This window comes from Theropithecus gelada, chromosome 2, assembly GCF_003255815.1.
Source record: "Theropithecus gelada isolate Dixy chromosome 2, Tgel_1.0, whole genome shotgun sequence".
In the NCBI taxonomy this organism is placed as follows: domain Eukaryota; kingdom Metazoa; phylum Chordata; class Mammalia; order Primates; family Cercopithecidae; genus Theropithecus; species Theropithecus gelada.
This window is the reverse complement of record NC_037669.1, coordinates 189951286-189973010: the sequence shown is the minus strand read 5'-3', so window position 1 is coordinate 189973010 and position 21725 is coordinate 189951286. Positions and strand designations below refer to the sequence as shown.

General features: G+C 40.8%; 1 protein-coding gene across 3 annotated transcripts in view; it reads right to left on the bottom strand.

Annotated features, from left to right (window-relative positions):
• Nucleotides 1-20506, bottom strand: part of OPA1 (OPA1, mitochondrial dynamin like GTPase) — a 99920-nt gene extending 79414 nt beyond the window's left edge. Inside the window, exons 1-5 of one of the 3 annotated variants that reach the window (XM_025376130.1) lie at nt 20241-20506; nt 3402-3720; nt 2667-2763; nt 1150-1257; nt 597-650 (exon numbers count right to left, since the gene is read on the bottom strand). In XM_025376130.1, the coding sequence (XP_025231915.1) occupies nt 597-650; nt 1150-1257; nt 2667-2763; nt 3402-3720; nt 20241-20272 (610 nt within the window). In that variant the 5' untranslated portion in view covers nt 20273-20506. The remainder of the gene's footprint in view (nt 1-596; nt 651-1149; nt 1258-2666; nt 2764-3401; nt 3721-20240) is intronic. The other 2 variants (XM_025376132.1, XM_025376131.1) reach the window with 2 other exon arrangements.
• Between the last annotated feature and the right edge of the window lie 1219 nt (nt 20507-21725).

The following is a 21725-nucleotide window of genomic DNA, read 5'->3' as shown; positions in this document are numbered from 1 at the left end:
GCAATCTCTGCTCACTGCAATCTCCACCTCCCAGGTTCAAGCGATTCTCCTGCCTCAGCCTCCCGAGTAGCTAGGACTACAGGTGCGTGCCACCACGCCCGGCTAATTTTTTGTATTTTTAGTAGAGATGAGGTTCCACCGTATTGGCCAGGATGGTGTCAATCTCCTGAGGTCATGATCCGCCTGCCCTGGCCTCCCAAAATGCTGGGATTACAGGCATGAGCCACCGCGCCCGGCCGGAAAACAAATTTAAATGTCAACCATGACAGGGCAGATGAGACAAACTAAAATTACTTTTCATTTCAGTTATCAAAAACAATTAGATCTATTTCAAGAAAATATTTTTGCTAAGTAAATTTTCTTTTAACAGCTTTAATCTTATCATACACATACATATTTAAGAATTTTAGTTTTATCACAAAATAATTATTTTATTATTTCCACCTAAAGGATAAAGAGTTTGCCTAATATAGTTCTGGGTTTTAAAATTCAGCATAAGCAGTATTATAAATTTGGTCTGCAATTTTATTTGCAACTAGTTTATTAGAAGCATTTAAAAGGCATGTTAAGGTCAGCAAAAATGTCTGTTTACACACCTAACAAGAGAAGTAGGTCAGAAGCTCCTATGACTTCACTAACCAATTTGTGACCTGTGAAAAACCAGCAAAAGGGGAAATACAAATGTAAAATTTAACAGAAATGAGCAAACAAAGATGTCTGAGATCTCAGATTTCATATTACAATAGGGCAATAATTGGGCAAATATGCCAGGATTAAACTTAATAAATGCTACTCATTATGGTCTATCATACTTAAATTTATTTAAAAACCACCAAATTGGTCCAACCACTTATGAAAAGCAAATACATAGGAAGTCTCATCTACTTGTCAAGAACAAGTGATATTTTTTCCCCCTCACTAAAAGCCAAGTATGTTTAAGTGCTTATGAATTGCCATTTTACTGGGCTAAACAAAAATTAAAACCATCGCATAACAAAATTTTGTGTTTATCTTTTTTAAAAAAGTCCTGTTTTTCATTGGTACTAAATATTTTAGTTTAAAAAAAAAACGGGAATAAACAAATAATCCATGTATTTTTCCTCCATGGTTCTTAAAATTTTAAATTGGATCAAACAGCTCCTTCCTTACCTGAGGTAAAAAAGTCCTTCAATAAGTTGAGGCTTTCAACAATCTTGTCAAAGTCTGGTGCTAACTTTACAAGGTCTTCTGAATTAGGAAGGGCTTTTCTAATTTTCTCTGGAAAAGATCAAAACATACAGAGTGTGAAACTAAGAAAATATGTCAGATACTATTCTTATAAAGGGCTAAAGTATTAACTTGTTTAATCCTCCTGACAACCCTACAAAACAGCTACTATTATCAACCCCATTTGCAGATGAGAAACTAAGGTACACAGCAAGAAAGTGGAGGAGCCTGGGTTCCAGCCCAGGCAGTCTAGCTCCAGAATATAGGCTCTCAGTCACTATGCTGTGGTACTGGCAAATACATCAAGTTGAAAGCTCTCCTCGTTAATCCCAGAAGAACAATTTGAAAGTGTGCTTTTTTCGCAAATACATTCGTCAACATAGAACAGTTTTATCTTTATAAATTCTGTGAATAAGTGCAAGTAAAAATTCCACCTCCACATACACCTAAACTAAGAAATCTGACAAAATTAAAAAAAAAATTTGATGACAATATATTTCTTAAAGATCACCATGAATTACTGGCAATCGTAGCTATCCAATATACTTTTTTCTCATCCACCTATTGAAAAAGGGAGAGCAGTGGCCAACTAAGAAAAGAAATTACTCTGGATACTAACAGACTTTTAAATAACTTGGCTACAAAAAGTAGAGATAACCAAGGTATCTATTCAAAAGGAGCTAGTTAGGTGGGTCACAATAAATATGCTCTGGGCAACATTACATAACGCAGAAAATGATATTATTAATAGAAAGGCTACTTGGCAGCATGGAAATGCTGACAAAATATGTTAAATAGCAAAGGACAAAATACCAAAGTGTATATTCACCATGATTACATAATTTTTAAAAAGGGAACTAAAATTTTACTCTGTGGTAGTGTTCATGAAAAGAAAACAATTAAAAGAAAAAAATTAAGCCAGGCATAGTGACTCAGGCTTGTAATCTCAGCACTTTGGGAGGCTAGGTGAGAGCCTTGAGCTAAGGAATTTGAGACTAGCCTGGGCAACACAGCGAGACCCCATCTCTACAAGAAATTGAAAAATGAGTCAGGCATGGTGGCACACGCATGTAGTCCCGGCTACTAGGGAGGCTGAGTCGGAAGGAGGGCTTGAGCCCAGTTCAGGGCTGCAGAGAGTTATGACTGCAAGACCGCACTTCAGCCTGAGTGAAAGAGTGAGACCCTGTCTCAATCAATCCATAAGTTAAAAAGATACTAACCACATATAATAAGTATAATTAAAAGAAAATGCTCCAAATGGCTAGTGGCAGCTGTGGTAAAGTGATGGACTACTGGGTATTTCTTTTGTTCAGATTTTTTCATTGATATTATATTACATATATCATTAAAATAAAACTGTGATATATTAGGTTCATAAGTTAAGAAACTATCTCAATACAACTACTTCTCTTTCCTCAAGAGATGACCAAAAAAAGTATTTTAATGTTCATGATACAAACCAAAATCGATATACTCATCAATTTCCCACACAATGTCAGGCACAATCCATTTATATTCACTAAGGTCCGGTATCATATCTTTCCACTGATCAAAAGTCTAAAAGATAAGAAAAGTGTGTCAATCAAATGCTCTGCATGCCAAATAAACACGTAAAGAAAAATTATTTAATAAAAACACATTAATCTACTAAGAACAATGTATTATGTTCAAAACTTTTAAGAAACAAATTTAAGTGGCCTCAGCAAACAAGCACATAAAACATGTAAACACTCCTCTGTTAAATATGGGAAATGTAAAAATTCAGAATATACTTCTATTTCAAACAGGTTTCATAATTTTGCTCTAAACAGTACCGTGGGGTAGAAGGAAGACAGACTGGGAGATAGGATGCCTTGCTTCTGGTCCCAGAGCTGCCAAGAAGGGCTTATGTGAGAATGTCACCTGACTTTCGCATCTGTGCTACTAAACGTCAAAGCTCACAATCAGACCTAGGTGTTCCTACTCCCAGCCCTGTGCTCCTTCCACTAGGCCATTTTAATTTCCTATAATTATAGGTAAGATTCTAAAGGCATCTTCCTATTAGCATCATTAAAACAATCTAGTCCATGGCAGAGACACAAAATAAATGTTTAAACACCCAATTGTATTCCACTATACAAAAGAAAAATGATTTATGCTATAGAAACTTAATCATGATACAATAATTGGAAAACCAGCAGGAATGTTAAGTTCACCTTTTTGGCTGTGTAGCCACCTCCAACAGCAGATCCTAGTATGAGATAGCGAAGTTTTAAGAGTCTCGTAGCTAATCTTGCTGGCCAAAAATTCCTGCGAGGCTGGTAGCCATATTTAATTGGAGAGAATTTCAGTTTACGTAAAGGAAGGTTTGTCAGAGAAGAGAACTGCTGAAATGATGTCCTTAATTGAGGTCGTTGGAGCTTTAATGTAGGATGATGTGAATGATAAATACTTCGTGAAACCAGATGCAGTTTTTGTAGTGGTAAACTTCCTTTTATTCCAGAGCTGTGTTTCACTAAAGACTGGCAGACCTCACTGAAAGAAAAATGAATATGGAAGAAAGATCAGATAGGGTAACAGTACAAAGGAAACCACATGAAAAGAGCAATATACTAAAGGAAACACACACACTCCCATAGCTGACTAACCACAATGTCACACAATAGTTCACATTCACTAATCATTGACTATGTGCCAGACATGGTTACAGCATGCGCTATCTCAGTTAATCCTGCTAATAATCCTATGTAGAAAGTACTAGTATTATCTGCATTTTATGAGGAAAATGTGGTGCAAAGACTTAAATAACTTGCCCAAAGTCACACTGACATAAGAAATAAAGGCAGGATTCAAACCAAAGCAGTGGGACTTCACTCTAATATGTGGGCTATGATCCTGGTCTCAGGAATTGAAACCAAAGAGAGAAAAGGCAGGGACTTATTTTATTAACTATTCACTGTAAGTAAAAGTTGAAAAAAAAAAATGCATGCAAACTTTTGCTTTCAAAAACAAAATTTCTAGCAGTTTAGAACACCTTCATCTATGTCTCCTGATCCTGACAGCACAGGGGTGGAAATTAAGGAAGTTAATCAATCCCAACTCAAGCACCTGGATCCCCAGAAAAATGAAAGTAGCAAAAAAGCCCCAAAGAGAATAGAATTTAAATGTACACGTTCACTGTAGAGTTCCACCCTCTTCTTCCTGAAGAGAATGAAAGGTTACCAACAACCATATCTTAACATATGCTCATAGTTGCATATATAGTTGCTTGCTTACTATTAGTTGCTTACTAATAATCAGGGCCAGTCTTGATTCTAAGTAGTTAAAAAATATTAATTCCTTTAAATACATGGGACTGGAAACTTCTTAAGAAAAAGGAAGCTGGGCATGGTGGCTCACACATGTAATCCCAGCACTTTGGGAGGTCAAGGTGGGCGGATCACCTGAGGTCAGGAGTTTGAGACCAACCTGGACATGGTGAAACTCCGTCTCTACTAAAAATACAAAAATTAGCTGGGTGTGGTGGCGTGTGCCTGTAATCTCAACTACTCAGGAGGCTGAGGCAGGAGAATTGCTTGAATCCAGGAGGCGGAGGTTGCAGTGAGCTGAGATCGCACCACTGCACTCCAGCTTGGGCAACAGAGTGAGACTCCATCTTCAAAAAAAAAAAAAAAAAAGGAATCAAGGAAAACAGAAGCAATGCTGTAAAGAAGAATGGTATGGGGAAAGCAGTATCTCTTGTGTTCCTATACATACCAGACATTACGCTAGCTGTTTTCACTACAGTGTAACTATGTAAATATTAAGTCTCAGAAGCATCCAGTAAGGTAAGTACCCTTATTTTACAATTTTTTCTTTAAGTATTGTTAAAGCAAACTAAATATGGCCTGAGAGGGACTCCATACTTCTATATTTGAGTCCTAGTGGATGAAACATAATCTAGCATAATAGGCAGACAAAACTGAACACCTAACTGAGTAGTATACATCTGCAATAATAGCCGAGTGTTGGTCAATCCCAGTGGCCATACTTCAAGCACTAATAGACTGCTGTGTTCAAACGGCATTCAATTCTGGAGGCTGCCTGATTTGCAAAGTGTTTCTTTTCTTTGCTCAATTAAACTCCATCAAAGTTAACTTGTCTGAAGTTTTCTTTTAACAGATCTGGTGTCAGAAGTGTGATTTGAAGAAAAACTCCGGCAACCCCCAGGAACACCAGGTGACCACGTGAGGTACCTGCTGAGCCCACTGCACTCACTGGTCTCTTGAATGTAACTGGAGGTCATGGGTGAGTTTTCTCTCGGATTCCGAGTGCCAGTAACTTGTGTTTTGAGCTCTCTGAGTTTACTTGAGCAATACTTAGCCTGGACTGGATCCAAGACCAAATTGGATTGGATAAGTAACTGGATTGGATTAAGTTAGAGGCCTCAGACCTCTGATAGGTACCTTATTTAATAATGGGATCGTCTCAATCCAAGGAGTCTGGGACTCCATCTTCAGGGACTCCAGCTAATTTTATGTATAAAAATTACGGGCCCAGAATGTGTGCATTTTTAGAAAAAATGGGTTAACCTCACTAAAGAAAACTTAGAATTAAGATGGCCACAATGGAGAAGTTTTAATTGGGATAAAATTGTTTTGTTTGCAAGGCATATCAGAAAAAGGGGGATCAAAGCCCCCACAAATCTAGTGGGATGTATTCTTTCATGGATATGCAAAGGCCTCTAAAAGACTAAGTGAATCAAAAATTGCCTCCTTATAAGATTCTTTGCAAAAAGCAAATGAAAAGCTTAAGCAATAGACCAAGGAGATGAAGAAAGAGGACTGTACTCTGACTGACCTAACCTCGATTGTTTCTTCTCTTTGTCCGTCTCTACCCACATATTCTGAGTCCACTAATCTTTTTGTTAAATTACACTTTTACCCTGAAGATGATTTAAAAAAAAAAGGAAGTTAGAGAGACGCCTTACAAAGTGAGACCTTCTGATCAGTCAGGCCTCACCTGCTGTAACTACTTTCACTCCATAGTCTAAAACTGAGCTTAGCCCCATTGTGAAGGACTTCCCTGGTCCAAGGGAAAAGCCTCAAAAATTTACTGAGGAATTTAGAATGCTAATAGCAGCTTACGATCCAGGACTTCCTGAATTTACCAATTTATTCACATGATATTGGGGGCTGGTGAAGGTCGGAAACGGATGGTAGCAGCAGAACGGGACAAACCTGAGGAGGATGATATTAGAGGCCCCTCCAAAAGCTCCTCACGAGAAGGACCAAAAGTACCTAGAAAAACTGCTGAAAATCTTTTCATTCAGTTCCTAAAATTTTTCCACAAAAAATTGGTCCATCATACAATCTTGTAAGCAAACAAACAAACAAAACAAAAAAGGAGGAACCAGTTTCAGGTTACAGAACTCACTTATTGTTTGTGAAGCATTGTGAACTCAAAGTACAGCAAGGAGTATTCCCTGCAGGGGCTGAAACAGCATTAACTGCTTTATTTATAAATGGACTCCAGTAGCAGTTTAATTAAAAAACATAAATTGCAATGGGAAGTTAGAGATGTGACTGAATTGGTGGCCTTAGCTGAACTTTTTTTTTTTTTTGAGATGGAGTCTCGCTCTGTCGCCCAGCTGGAGTGCAGTGGCCGATCTCAGCTCACTACAAGCTCCGCCTCCCGGGTTTACGCCATTCTCCTGCCTCAGCCTCCCGAGTAGCTGGGACTACAGGCGTCCGCCACCTCGCCCGGCTGATTTTTTCGTATTTGTAGTAGAGTCCGGGTTTCACCGTGTTAGCCAGGATGGTCCTGATCTCCTGACCTCGTGATCTGCCCACCTCGGCCTCCCAAAGTGCTGCGATTACAGGCGTGAGCCATCGTGCCCAGCCTAGCCGGACATTTTGAGAGGACTCTAGGGCAAGAAAAAACTCAAAAAGCTAACAAGCTTATGCCCCTTCATTTAGAACAGTTACAGGGACCGGGACCAAAGGGACCATCTTGTCCTCATTTTAAATCACAATCAAGAAGTCCTGGAACAAGAAGTTATTTACCCCAAGATGTCTGCCCGTATTGCAAACAACCGGGGCTGGAAAAGGGATTGTCCGCGGATAAACCTCCCTCCAGGCCAAACTGTTCTACCACTAGAGGGAGCCCAGGAGACCTTAGTCCTCCTGACAATAATCAACTTTAAGGAGGCTCCAAGGGACTCTGGTGGATTGCTCCCCGTAATACCTGCAAAGGAACATGAGGAAACAGAGGTTAAAAGACATAGGGAGTCGTGTACAGTCCTCATGGATACCAGGGCTACTCTAGCTACCATAAATCCCACTTTAATAAGCCAACAAATCCCAAACGAGCAAAAAGGTCATTTCTGTGGTAGGGGTTTCAAACCCAGTTGAAGAGGCCCCCATATCTGAACCCATCCAAGTAACTCTGGGCCCCATTTCAGAAAACCACACTTTTTTACTATGTGATACTGCTCCAGTAAACTTGTTAGGGCAAGATTTACTTTCAAAGCTAAAAGGGCATATAAAATTTTCCTCAGAAAGAGAAATAATCTTAAGAGTTTCCTGATTCTCCTGAACCAGAATTGTTATGCTGTTTACAGGCAGAAATTGATAAGATTGAAACTCAAGCCTGTAATATCCCTGATCTTTTGAAAACACCTAAATGTTTATGGGCCTCTTCCCCAACTGATATAGAAAGAATTAAAAGTGTAGAACCTATAAAAGTACAAATAGATCATTCTTAACCTTTGCCTAATTACCCCAATATCCACTAAAACCTGAAGCAATTCAAGGGCTCTCACCAATTGTAGAAGATTTAATTAAACAAGGACTCATAATTCCATGTACCAGCCCCTGTAACACTCCAATCCTACCAGTTAAAAAACCAAATAGATGAGGCTGGAGATTTGTACCAGATTTATAGGCAATAAATAAAATTGTAATACCAAGATTTTCTGTAGTCCCAAATCCTAATACTTTATAACCTAATGTACCCACTGATTCCAAGTTGTCCACAGTCCTAGATCTTGGCTCAGCCTTCTTAAGCATTCCTTAAAGAAAGTCAGTATTTGTTTGCCTTTACTTGGAAAAAATCAGCAATACCCCTGGAATGTAATACCACAAGCCCCTTCATATTTTCCCCAGGCACTGCATCAGGACCTAATGACACTATAGTTTCCTCAAAATTCTACTCTCATTAAGTATGTAGATAACTTATTGTTATGCTCTCCTATTAAGCAGTGCTCGGCAATTGACTCCGTTTACCTTTTACAGCAACTTGGATATAAAGGTCACAAGGCTTCAACGGAAAAACTTCAATTTTCTTTTCTTTTCTTTCTTTCTTTGTTTTCTTTTTTTCCTTTTTTTTTTTTTTTTTTTGAGGAGGAGTTTCGCTCTTGTTGCCCAGGCTGGAGTGCAATGGTGCGATCTTGGTTCACCTCAACCTCCACCTCCTGGGTTCAAGCGATTTTCCTGCCTCCACCTCCCAAGTAGCTGGGATTACAGGCATGTGCCGCCACACCTGGCTAACTAAGTTTGTATTTTTAGTAGAGACAAGGTTTCTCCATGTTGGTCAGGCTGCCCTTGAACTCCCGACCTCAGGTGATCTGCCCGCCTCAGCCTCCCAAAGTGCTGGGATAACAGACGTGAGCCACCACGCCCGGCCAAAACTTCAATTTTCAAAAGAAAAAGTCCACTATTTGGGACATGACTTGGCTGCTGAAGGGATTTCCCTCTCACCTGAGAGGATAAAAACTTTTTAAAGTTTTCCTCAACCTGCAACCAAAAGACAAAAGCATTTCTTAGGCTTGCAGGATATTGCAGATCCTGGGTTCCAAATTCTTTCCTAAATAGCTTCACCACTGTATGAGCTCACTAAAAATGCTGTACCAGAGCCTTTATTTTGGGAAGATTGTCATAAGCAGACTTTTAGCCAAATGAAGTTGGCCTTACAACAGCCCCCCAGATTTAGGACTTCCAAATTACACTAAACCTTTCACTTTGTTCATGAGTGTTACCATTAGGCATTAGGAGTCCTTACTCATGAACACGGTGCTAAACATAGGACCACTGCATACGACAGCCTGCAATTAGGCCCAGTCTCTAAGGCATATCCTAATTGTTTAAAAGCAGTAGCCACAGCCACCAAGCTGGTAGAAGCTTCATCAGATCTGGTTTCACAAAATGAACTTAATTTGCAAGTCCCAGATGCTGTGGAAAGTCTATTAAATTCCAATCAAACCCCGAATTTTTCAGCAAGTAGACTAACATCTTATGAATTACTTCTCCTATCTCCTTCTAATCTTCATCTAAAAGGCTGTAATCTACTTAACCCAGACACTCTGTTATCTCTGCCTGATGATGGTGAAGACCACAATTGTATAAGTGTAGTGTCAGAAATAGTGGTCCCTCGTGTTGATATACAAGATACGCCACTGGATAATCCTGAAATTACTATTTTTTGTTGATGGGTCCTATGACAAAAACTCAGGAAAAAAAAAAAATCAGGCAAGATATGCTATTACTACCAAAAATGAGTTAATAGAGAAGGGAACTCTTAATTCAAGTCAGCCCAACCTGTAGAGCTTTCTGCCCTTACCTGAACATGTCATATAGCTAAGGACAAGTCAGTAAAAATTTATGGAAAGTAGATACGCTTTTGGAGTAGTATGTGATTTTGGTACGATATGGAAACTACGAAGGTTTCTCACCTCTAGTGGGATCCCTATCAATGATGGACTCCAAACAGATGAGCTCCTTTCTGCTATCCCGTTATGAATGCAGATTGCTGTTATTAAGATTGAAGCTCATACTTGTAGAAATGAACCCAAATATCAGGGAAATGCTTTAGCAGATTTTTATGCTAAATCAGCTAGTGCTGAAACCATCAAGATATGCAATCTGAATGAACTCCATAAGATTAAGCCAAATTCCTTATGATGACCTAATGAACAGTGCAATGCATCTGATTTGGAAAAACAAAATTGGTATCTAAAAGGATGTAACTTTAACGTGAAGGGAGGACTCACAGAGGGCCCGGACGGCCACCTGGTCCTCCTTGAATCTTCCATTACTGAAAGCTCTGCACCCCACAGCTCATCATGGAACAGACAGAATGATCCAAATTATGAAAAAGTACTGGTGGGGTGACTGTTCCAAAATTGCTAAAATGGTTTATAATCAATGTTTGACTTGTCAAACTCATAATCCTGGAAAAACTTGAGGTAGTATACTTCCCCCACCTGATGGACCATTTGAACATTTACAGATGGACTTCATTCAGTTACCACCCTCAATGGGGTATCAGTATGTTCTTGTAATAGTTTGCATGTTTTCTGCCTGGATAAAGGCCTTCCCATGTAGGAAAGCTGATGCTGTGACCACAGCTAAGAAATTATCAAGAAAATGTTTTTCCTTTATGGGGGATCCCTCTAAAAATCTCCAGTGATAGAGGAACTCATTTTACTGGGCAAGTTATAAAGCAGTTAAATAAGGTGTTACTGACACAGTGGCATTACCATTGTCCTTATAACCCTCAGTCTTTCGGAAAGGTTGAAAGAGAAATGGCATCTGAAAACTGAAACTGGCCAAGTTAACTAAATCAACTGAGTTGCCTTGGCCAAAGGTACTACCTTTTGTCTTTAATGTCAATCAGATTCACTCCTGTTGGAAAATATAAATTGACTCCTTATGAAATAGTCACTGGGAGGCCCATGTCCCTAATAATAGCATCTCATGCTTCTCCTGCTCTTAAACTCTGATATGACTAAATACTGCAAGGCTTTAATGTATTATGCCAAAGTATACTTCCACCAGGTAAAGGAAGCGTTTTGACATCCACCAACTGAGGACAATCAACTCCATGGTCTGGAACCTGGAGACTGGGCCTTCTGGAAATGACATCAGAGGAAGATCACTCTTGAACCTCGTTGGATGGGACCATACCAAGTTCTTCTCACTACCCAGAGTGCAGTGACGCTTCAGGGCTTTGAATCATGGGTCCACATCTCACAGGTCAAAAGGGTGCCTTCAGACTCCCGGAACTGTACACGTGTTGGAGACTTTAAGGAAAAGTTGACCAGGGAAATCTCTCCCCAGAAGCAGACAGCATCCTAGTTGCAGTAGCTCTCTCAAGATCACGGATCAAGACTTCTCTGCCACCATGAAAGCCTCATGTCTTTTTCTGTTTTCCACATTTTTTGCCCTAATCCTTTCCTTTTCCTTACATAAAAATCCATGGGACCATAGTCAGTGGATGGCTTCAGCTCGAGCTTACGCTCTAAGGTAATTATTGCGTTTCTGGGCTAACTCCAAAAAATCAGGAAACGATTCCATGGGTGCCAGTGCCCCTCCACACTTCCCAGTGAGTCACCCTGAAACTCCAAGGGAAGAATGGAAAGCTATTCTTGATACTCTAAACATCACTAGTACTTGCTTTCCTACACTCACTAAAAACAATACTCTTTTTCAATTGATAAGTCGATCACACTAAATATAAAAAACCAATCTAAGTGATGTCTGCAAAATGTATACTGGGCTTGCAGGCATCACACACTCAAGATCTATGAATTACTTATGTTAGTACGAAATATTGCTTGTATAATGTAACCAGATTCAATCCAGTAGTGTCTCTTTTTACTAGATGTGGTTATACACCCTTACAACACACTATAAAGGGGCCACAGAAAAGTAAATTTCCTACTGGATGATATTCAGGAGCTACACAGATTTATGGTTGAACAAACCTGAATGATCCCTGCTCAAATACAACTAGGTGGCCCCCTTTTCCAACCCGAGGGTCTATATTGGGTCTGTGGAGAATCTGCATATTCTGTTCTGCCTCCTTGCTGGCCTGCTCCTGCCTTTCCAATTGCTTCCCCTGAAAATTCTCATGATAGCTCTTATAAATGGAGGCCAAAATGATCAAAAAATGAAATTAGCACTAGCCTCGAAATGGACAAAGATAAGCTAGTTTCCACTGGGGAAAGATTCCAGTGGGGTTCCTGGGAGTTCACTCTTGGTGGTAGTGAAGTACCGTTTGTACGGAATTCAAAGCTAATTTGTGTATTGGGAAAAATCTTGGATTTTGTAGCCAGTCAGACCTCCCAGGGTTTCAGATGGGTAGAAGCTACTCTCAGAAAGGGACATGACAACATACATATTCAACAAAAACACTTAATGTTAGATCATACAGTCTTAGATCTTCTTTTTGCTCAAGCTGGAGGCCTATGTTATATGGTGTTTAACAAAACTGAATTTTGTACTTATCTCTCCCGATTCTGTTACTACAGAAAGCTTAATTAAAAAGGTGGCTGATACTGCTGTTTCCTTAGACACTGCCACCAAGTACATTAAAGGAATCTCTCAAGAGAAAGAAACCCATGATATGTTTATAGGAGCTACTAACAGTTGGTTTGCAGGCATCCTAAGTGATGAATGGCAAACTTGGGTTTTCCAAGGGTTTCTAATCTTTATATTTCTTCTAGTAGGTTTCCAAGTTATGACTTGTATTACCAGTGTAACAATGAAAACGATTACCTCTTTAAGTCAAGCTACTTTATAGCGCACTATGATCCTTAAGCACTATCATACTCCACATGAAGACTCTGACCAATTAGACCCTAATGCTGCTGAACTGCTTATATTGTCTGAACCTTAACTTGGCTAATTTGGTTCAGTTCATTTCTTAAGAACTTAAAGAGTACACCTAAGCATTTTGATGGTATCCTCTTGACAGTCATAAGAATAGACCCCTTGGCGCACTGTATACCCTCAAGTCTTAAATGTTTTGTATGCAGCTATACATTGACAGTGGAATGGTCTTGCTCCAACTGGATCAGCAAGAACATAAAGAATCATTTAGCTGATACAAAGCTGCGACTTGTGAATTCCCTATTAACACCAAAGAAGACGTGTGAGACTCCATAGTGAAACTAAAGATGACTTGTGAGTTCCACACTGAGACCAAGTAAGTCTTTATGATGGTGACAGAGAGTGGTGTCAATGGCTAAAGTTTTGGTCAGTCTCTCTAAATTGAGGGGCTGACCAAAAGGGGGGAATTGTTAAAGCGAACTAAACATGGCCTGAGAAGGACTCCGTACTTTTATATTTGAATCCTTGTGGACAAACTCTAACCTAGCTTAATAGGAAGACAAAACTGAAAACCTAACTGCATAGTATGCATCTGTAGTAACAGCTGAGTGTTGGCCAATCCCAGTAACCATACTTCAACCACTCATAGACCGCTAAGTGTTCAAACTGCGTTCAAATACGGTCAACACCGAGCTGTAACCAATCTCACTGTTTCTATGTCTCAATTTCGATTCCTGTATGTCCCTTTACCTTTTCTGTCTATAAATTTGTTCTGACCATGAGGCACCCCTGGAGTCTTTCTGAATCTGCAGTGATTCTGGAGACTGCCCAATTTGGGAATCATTTCTTTTCTTTGCTCAATTAAACTCCGTCAAATTTAACTTGTCCGAAGTTTTCTTTGAATACTATATTTTGCCTAAGGTAGAATGACTAGCAAATGGTGGAAAAGAGATTGAAACTAGGGTCAGCCAGACAGTAAATCTCAAATTATTTCCACAAGCAACACTTGTGGGCAAGAGTGTGGGAAGCAGCAGATGCAGAAATATATGTGGCCCCAGATAAGAAGCGAAGGTGACATTTTGGATTCCCTGCCACTTCCTCCAGAGCCCCCGAATGATAATGCACCATGCTCTGGTTCAAAACTCTATAGGATGAAGTGTGATGGAGGTTTAATAAACAAAACAAAAAAAAGAAACAAAAAAGAAAACCAAAAATGTAAAAAAATAAAATAAAATAAAAAAGAGAAAGAAGAGCACAGAGATAAGACAATGAAAGGGCAAAAGACCCAAGGAGCTGGCATAGAAGGCTCATAGGAGGAGTAAAACTGGACTGAATATCCAATTGAACAGTCATTGAATACAAGGCTGAGGCTCAACTTTGTTTTGTAGGCAATGGGGAACTACAGAGAGTTCCTGAGTAGAATAAGACTAACGAAACAGTAATTTAAAGAAAATAGTAAAGATAATGTTAGGTCAAAGTGGATCAGAAGGGGAACAAAAAGGTGATCTTATTTCAGTTACCCAGATGTAAGGGGAAGAGCCTAAAATTAGGTGGCAGCAATGAGAAAGGAAAAGGGAAAAGGAAAGGATATGGGAATGGCAGACTAGGCATAGGAGGAAGGACAAACGAAAGTCACTAATCATCACAAGGGTTTATCCAGTGTGACCCATGTTATCACTTACAGACAGGCATATCAACCAGAGAAAGAGCTCATGGTTCCACAACATTTAGCTCACCCTGCTTTCAACTACATCCTTACATCCATTTAGTCTACTGAGTCAGAAGAACTCTGGTTCCAATCACATTTTCACTGCTTACTAGCTGTGCAGTTAGGGCAAATTATGAATTTCCTAAAGCCTTAGTTTCTTAATCAGTTAAGATGGCATAATAGCTGTATTAGAGAGTCATTGTCAACAATCAATAATCTGATATTTCTTTCCTCTCCTTACCTATTGACATGCTCCTTATCTATTCACCCACTTATCCACCTTAGATTATATGGTTCATCATTTCAATAACTCTTTTGCAAATATTCTAAACTCCCTTGTCCTCTGATTTTTGTGTTTGACTTGTCCAACAAAATACAAACCCTACATGAGCCTTATTGTTTTTCTCTATGCCTGTACCCAGGGAAATAAAGCACTGCTGGAGAAAAATCACACCCAACTGCGAGCACATCTCAACAAGGCCCTCAAAATTACTTAACAATCCTACTTCATCTCTCTTAGCAATTCATTCTTCCATTCTCTGCTAGGAGTATTTCTTGTTCTCCAAGCTCTTCTGATCTCCCCTTATCTCTCTTGATCTCCCCCAACTCTCAGTAGATGACCTTGTCCTCTACTTCACAGAGAATGGAACTTATTACAATGACACATGTTCAACTTCCTCATATAAAAGCTGTTCACATACTGTATCTCCACCAATCCTCTTCTACCCATAAAATTAAGCGATCTTCCTCCCATTAAAGGTGAATCGCTGTTTGGAATTCTCTTTCCTCCTGCCCTTTGAGGAATCTTTTTTTTTTTTTTTGAGACGGAGTCTCGCTCTGTCACCCAGGCTGGAGTGCAGCGGCCGGATCTCAGCTCACTGCAAGCTCCACCTCCCGGGTTCACGCCATTCTCCTGCCTCAGCCTCCCGAGTAGCTGGGACTATAGGCGCCCGCCACCTCGCCTGGCTAGTTTTTTGTATTTTTTAGTAGAGACGGGGTTTCACCGTGTTAGCCAGGATGGTCTCGATCTCCTGACCTCGTGATCCGCCCGTCTCGGCCTCCCAAAGTGCTGGGATTACAGGCGTGAGCCACCGCGCCCGGCCTGAGGAATCTTAAGTCAAATCTCTCCTCTCATCTTTATTATTTATTTGTGAGACAGGGTATTTATTTATTTATTTATTTTTGAGATAAAGTCTTGCTCTGTTGCCCAAGCCGGAGTGCAATGGCATTATCAGGGCTCACTGCAGCCCCGACTATCTGGGCTAAGTGTGATCCTCCTGCCTCAGCCTCACACATAGCTGGGACTAGAGGTGTGTGCCAGCATGCCCAGTTAATTTTTTTTTTTAATTTTAGTAGAGACAAGGTCTTGCTATGTTGCCCAGGCTGGTATCAAACTCCTGAGCTCAAGCGATCCTCCCTTTCAAAGTGCTGGGATTACAGGTGTGAGCCACCACGCCCGGCTATCTCTCATCTTAAAAGGGGAAAAAAAGTACCCCATTTCCCTGCTCTAGCTATTTTATTAAAATAAAAGCCAAACCATCCTGATTTCCATTTCTTTTTTTTTTTTTCTTTGAAACAGAGTATTGCTCTGTCACCCAGGCTGGAGTGCAATGGCTCAATCTCTGCTCACTCCAACCTCCACCTCCGGGGCTCAAGCGATTCTCCTGCCTCAGCCTCCTGAGTAGCTGGGATTACAGGCGTCCGTCACCACACCCGACTAATTTTTGTATTTTTAGTAGAGACAGAGTTTCACCACGTTGGCCAGGCTGGTCTCGAACTCCTGACCTCAGGTGATCCGTCCACCTTGGCCTCCCAAAGTGCTGGATTTACAGGAGTGAGCCACTGTGCCCAGCCTGATTTCCATTTCTATCACTTCAGTGAAACAGCTCTTACTGAGGGCACCGCAGGCTTCCAATGGCCATTTTGCTCAATTCTCGTTTCATCTAACCTCTCAGCAATTCCTGACAACGCTGACACCTCCTCACTGTGGAAACTTCCTCTTCCTTGGGCAGTCTCCAGTTTTACCTCTATCTCACTGGCCACTCATTTTCAGTATCCTCAACTACCTTGGAAACGTTGGGAACTCATCAGGGCTTAGACCTAACGTACTTCTCACTCTCCCTAGGCAATCTCATCTACACCCATTTCCTCCATTACCATCTACATACTCATGTTTCTCAAAATTATGTCTAATATAGTTAAGTTCCCCATTTTGGTCAGCACCTCAATTTAGAGAGAATGACCAAAACTTTAGCCATTGACACCACTCTCTGTCACCATCATAAAGACTTATTTGGTCTCAGTGTGGAACTCACAAGTCATCTTTAGTTTCACTATGGAGTCTCACACGTCTCTTTGGTGTTAACAGGGAATTCACAAGTCACAGCTTTGTACCAGCTAAATGATTCTTTATGTTCTTGCTGATCCAGTTGGAGCAAGACCATTCCACTGTCAATGTATAGCTGCATACAAAACATTTAAGACTTGAGGGTATACAGCATGCCAAGGGAACTATTATTGTGACTATTAAGATACCATCAAAATGCCAACGCATACTCCTTGTTGTTATTCAAAAACAGCAATCAAAGAACAATAGAAAGTGTACAGAATTAAACATGTCTTTAAGAGTTTAACAAATGTTTTTAAAAGTTCATGGAAATGAAAGTTGCAATACTCAGTGCTAGGTGCCCTCTAAAAGGAAAAATAAAAATAAAAAATTTAAGTTGCCACCTAATGTGGTGGCTCACGCCTGTAATCTCGGCATTTTGGGAGGCCAAGGTGAGATGATCACCTGAGCCCAGGAGTTCGAGGCCAGCCTGGACAAGATGGCAAGACCCTGTGTTAAATAAATAAATAAATAAATAAATAAATAAATAAATAAATAAAGTTGCAATGGCTAGTATTAAAAAAAATCAACAGTAAAACCATAAAATGAATTAAGGAAATTTCCTAGAACATAAAAAGCAAAGAAAAAAGGTGAAAAACATAAAAGGAAAGTTAAGTTATGCAGAGATGTGGGAATGTGGTATCCAAAGGGAGCAGGAGGATGGGGGCGGAAGGCATCCCGTGGGATGAACAACAGGCTCTACTGGAATTCAGGAAGAAAGTACTGAAGTTTCTAGATGCAGTATGTTTTGTATCTTATCCTTTAAGATTATGTTAGGGTTGACTTACAATGTAAATAATTGGTACAGATACATATATAATTTAAAAATAAAAAAGTGTGCATACATACATAGGGTACATGTATGCTTTTCCTTTTAACAGACGATGAGTAAAGGTCTTATTTTGGAAATCACGGACATAACAGATCAATCTAAGAGGACCACTATCCACCTAAGAGATGTCTAGAAAGAAAAAGAACAGGAAAAATGAAAGGAAGAAAATAAAAAAATAAGAGAAAAAAACTTCTCAGAAATGAAGAAAGATAAAGGGAAAGGCCCACTGAGTGAGCCAAGTCACGTGAGTAGCAAAAGAAAAGAAAACCAAACCCACATCTGGTCCAAGCCTTGAGAAATTTAGGATAACGGATAAAGACCCTAAGAGGTTCCGTGAAGGGAAAAACAAGATAATCATGAAGACGAAAAAAATAGATTGTCATGAGAATTCTCAGCAGCACCAAACACTTATATTAGAAGAAAATGTAGCAATGCCTTTACAGTTCTAAAGGAAAAGAATTTTGAATATAGACTTCAATATTCAGTCAAAACTAAAAATCAAATATGATGCAAAATAGGTTTCCCCTAGAAATCAACTACTCTCTTGTTCAATGACCATCACTTTTAATCAACATATCATTTCCTGATATGTAATTCTTTTAAAAATAATTTTACACAAATTATTTATTGCACCCAAATAAATGTTAGTATTGATCTTTTCACATGTCCATGAGCACGCATTTATATATGTATGTCAAAAAAATGCTTATGCTCTCATCTGTTAGGGAGCAGGAATTTAACTGTATTCTTTCACAACATGCAAAGGAACTAGAGCAAAAGACAGATTCCAGAGTTTGGGGCTTCTGGCTTCCCACATCTCTACTTCTTTAGGTAGCTAAACTGTGCCGTCACCAGGAGACATTTTTAAGCCATGACTCAATAGTATCCATGGTAACTTTAGAAATAATTTAGCCCAATGACATCCAATTAAATAAATACCACTTACAAATCAGTTTGTTTTAAAACTCCATCTTTGTAGTTCTTCCTATACATCTTAATTGCTCCAACAGAGAATGCTGTCTTCTGCAGTCTTTTCTCTTTTTATTTAAAGAAAATCAGATACGTTTCCCCACTAAATATTGAGAAGTAGAAATGCAAAGGTTGTAAATAACTTACTTTAATACCAAGGGCTGTGAACTTACTCAAAGACTAAAATTCCGTGAGATTAAAAATACCTATGCAATAATTCTAATTAACTAACACCGTTAACTATTGTATCTCGTCTAGTTCTGCATTTTGGACTCCAGTATATAAAACAAATTGGGCCGGGCGCGGTGGCTCACGGCTGTAATCCCAGCACTTCGGGAGGCCGAGGAGGGTGGATCACATGAGGTCAGGAGTTCCAGACCAGCCTGGCCAAAATGGTGAAACTCTGTCTCTACTAAAAATACAAAAATTAGCCAAGCGTGGTAATGGGCGCCTGTAATCCCAGGTACTAGGGAGGCGGAGACAGGAGAATTGCTTGAACCCGGGAGGTGGAGGTTGCAGTGAGCGGAGATCGCGCCACTGCACTCCAGCCTGGACGACAGAGCGAGACTCCGGCTCAAAACAAAACAAAACAAAACAAAACTAACAAATACATTCCATTCCTTATAAACACGATAAATTATCTACAACACTTAAAAAGGTCTGGAAAAAATTCAAGACAAGTGTTTAGAAGTTAATTCAGGAAAACCACGTTTTTCCAATTTTGCTTGATGCATATTACTTCCTACCAAATGCCTTCAACAATGAGCTAAGCTTGAAGGTATCTAAGGATATTAGAACAAAATTTCCTATAAAATCCAATTTAAACTCATTACAATGCATATAGTAACCCACAGAAATGAAAAGATTTCTATGATTTTCTTTTTAGAATTAAACTAGCCCAGGGCAACAATGATTGAACGGTGGTGCCACGTTCACCACCTTGCATCAAAAAGCAAGTCTCCCTCTCTACACACTGAAAAAAGCTGCTATTGAAAGGGCATCTCGAATCACCACCTCTGACACCGTGTGCGTCACTGCTCTAGTTCTGACTCCTATCAGCGGGCTAGGGAAAGAGACGGACGCCCCTTTACCCGACAGAAGAGCCCAGGTACCTGAAGATGCAATGTACGCATGGCGTGAAAATGGAAGAAAAAGAAGACAGCGAGAGTTAGGAGAAATGTGGAGAGAGGTGACTCATGGACAGAGCCAAACCTGGCATGGAGAGGACAGAAAAAAGGCAAAAAAGGTAACCAGAGACAGACAGAACACTGAGGACACAAGAGCCTAAAGGGCAGAGACAAAAGGACAATAGAGACAGGCCAAAAGTGAGAGGCGTCCAGAATTTTCGGGTTGGATAGGGCCAGAGACAAGGGCTAGAATTGAAGCCAGCTCCGAACGTCAGCCCAGGCAGGGCTCCTGTCATTCTGGGTCCTTAAGAACATCTGGGAATTCTCCAACTGCGCTCGGCCCGGCCTGAGAGTTATCTGCACATTTTGGACATAGAGATAAGACAACCCCACTCTCAAGAGGCCCCAGAATTAACAGGGCCAGATTAGAGCCTGCACTTACCAGGCCACAGCGGCCCGACGTAGTCGCCACATCCCGCCGGCGGGGAGGTCACGCAGGCGCCGAGACGGCCACGCGGGAGCCCCCGTGTGAGCCCCAGCCCGGCTCCCGGTCCAGGAATGACCCAGGAAGAGGCGTTCAGCAGCAAGGGCACAGAGCCGCGGCACAGGCCCTCCCAATGGCGCATGGACTTCCGCAAGAGCCTGACAGGCACCCGTACTCAGTCCGTCACGGAAACAACCACTTCACCCTTTCTAGGAGGGCAGCACGAACGGTCCGCGGGGGACTAGCGCATGCGCATAGTGCATCGGGAACGGACTGGCGCAATCCATCGCCTGTCACGTGGCCCCGCCCTCTTGCTTCCGGTTTGGAATTCAGAATTAGCCTTGAGGGTTAGAGATTTGGCCAGGGGAGGGAGCGAGAGTTGGGCGGGGACGGGAAGGGTTAAAGGCGTGGAATCAGAAGTGGTGAATGCTCACCGGGAGCCATGAATTTATTAAGAGTTGGATATTGAGGGAGCACGAAGGAAACGAAGCACGAAGCACGAAGCACGAAGGAGAGTGCAAGGTGAAATACAGTAATAGATTAATACAAACTAATTCTTGCACATTTGCCCAGCTTCTTTGTTGGGCATCTTTGTTTGAAAGCACTTTCACATCCTGAGGGCAATCTTGGGAGGTGAGAAGCAAGAGGAAGAGTCGTGGATAGGCCAAGTCCCTTAGAATCTCTGAGGATCAGGTCGGAAAGGGACTTCAGTCAATTAGGCCAGTAACGGGTTTGGAATAAGCTTGTGTGGTTTATAAAAGGCGTCAAAATGATTTGTTCATTAACTGTTTAAACAAACTTTCTTCTGGATTTTAAGCCCATCAGTTTGTTGAAATGGTCCTCGTCAAGGCCTCCACCAGCTCCCTGTTGTTTGTGGCCACTGAGCCTGCTGCAGCATTCAGCTGAGATGCCAGTGCTGAGCACTCCTTCAGCCACTTTTTCTCTTGGCTCTCTGGATGTCACGTTCTCCTTTTTGTCCGGAACTGCTGCTCCCAGGCCCCTTTGCTGGCTCCCCTCCCAAATTTCTCAATGTTGGACAGGCCCAGATGTCAGCCAGCCATCTTGACATCTCCTCTCCCTCTCTATCTGCATTCTCTCCTTCGGTAATATAAGTCGGCTTTGTGGCTTTAAATACTCCTTTTCCCTTCCAACACAAACCTTTTATGTTTTAAAGGGAAACTAGAGCCCATAAAAGGGATGTGGCCTGTGAAAGGTTATGAAGCCAATTTTTAGGGACTAAAATCAAAGGGTCCTGTGCATCCTTTTTACTTCAGGCACCTTTCATCTCCTCCTCGCTACCCACCCCACGCCCAACCCACCCATGCCACACACATACACAAATACACAGAGCATAAAGAAAATTCCTTTTCCCTTAATTGTCAGAATCATAAGTCTGGACCCATGCACTCACAATACCACCAAGTGTAGACCTAGTCATTGGCA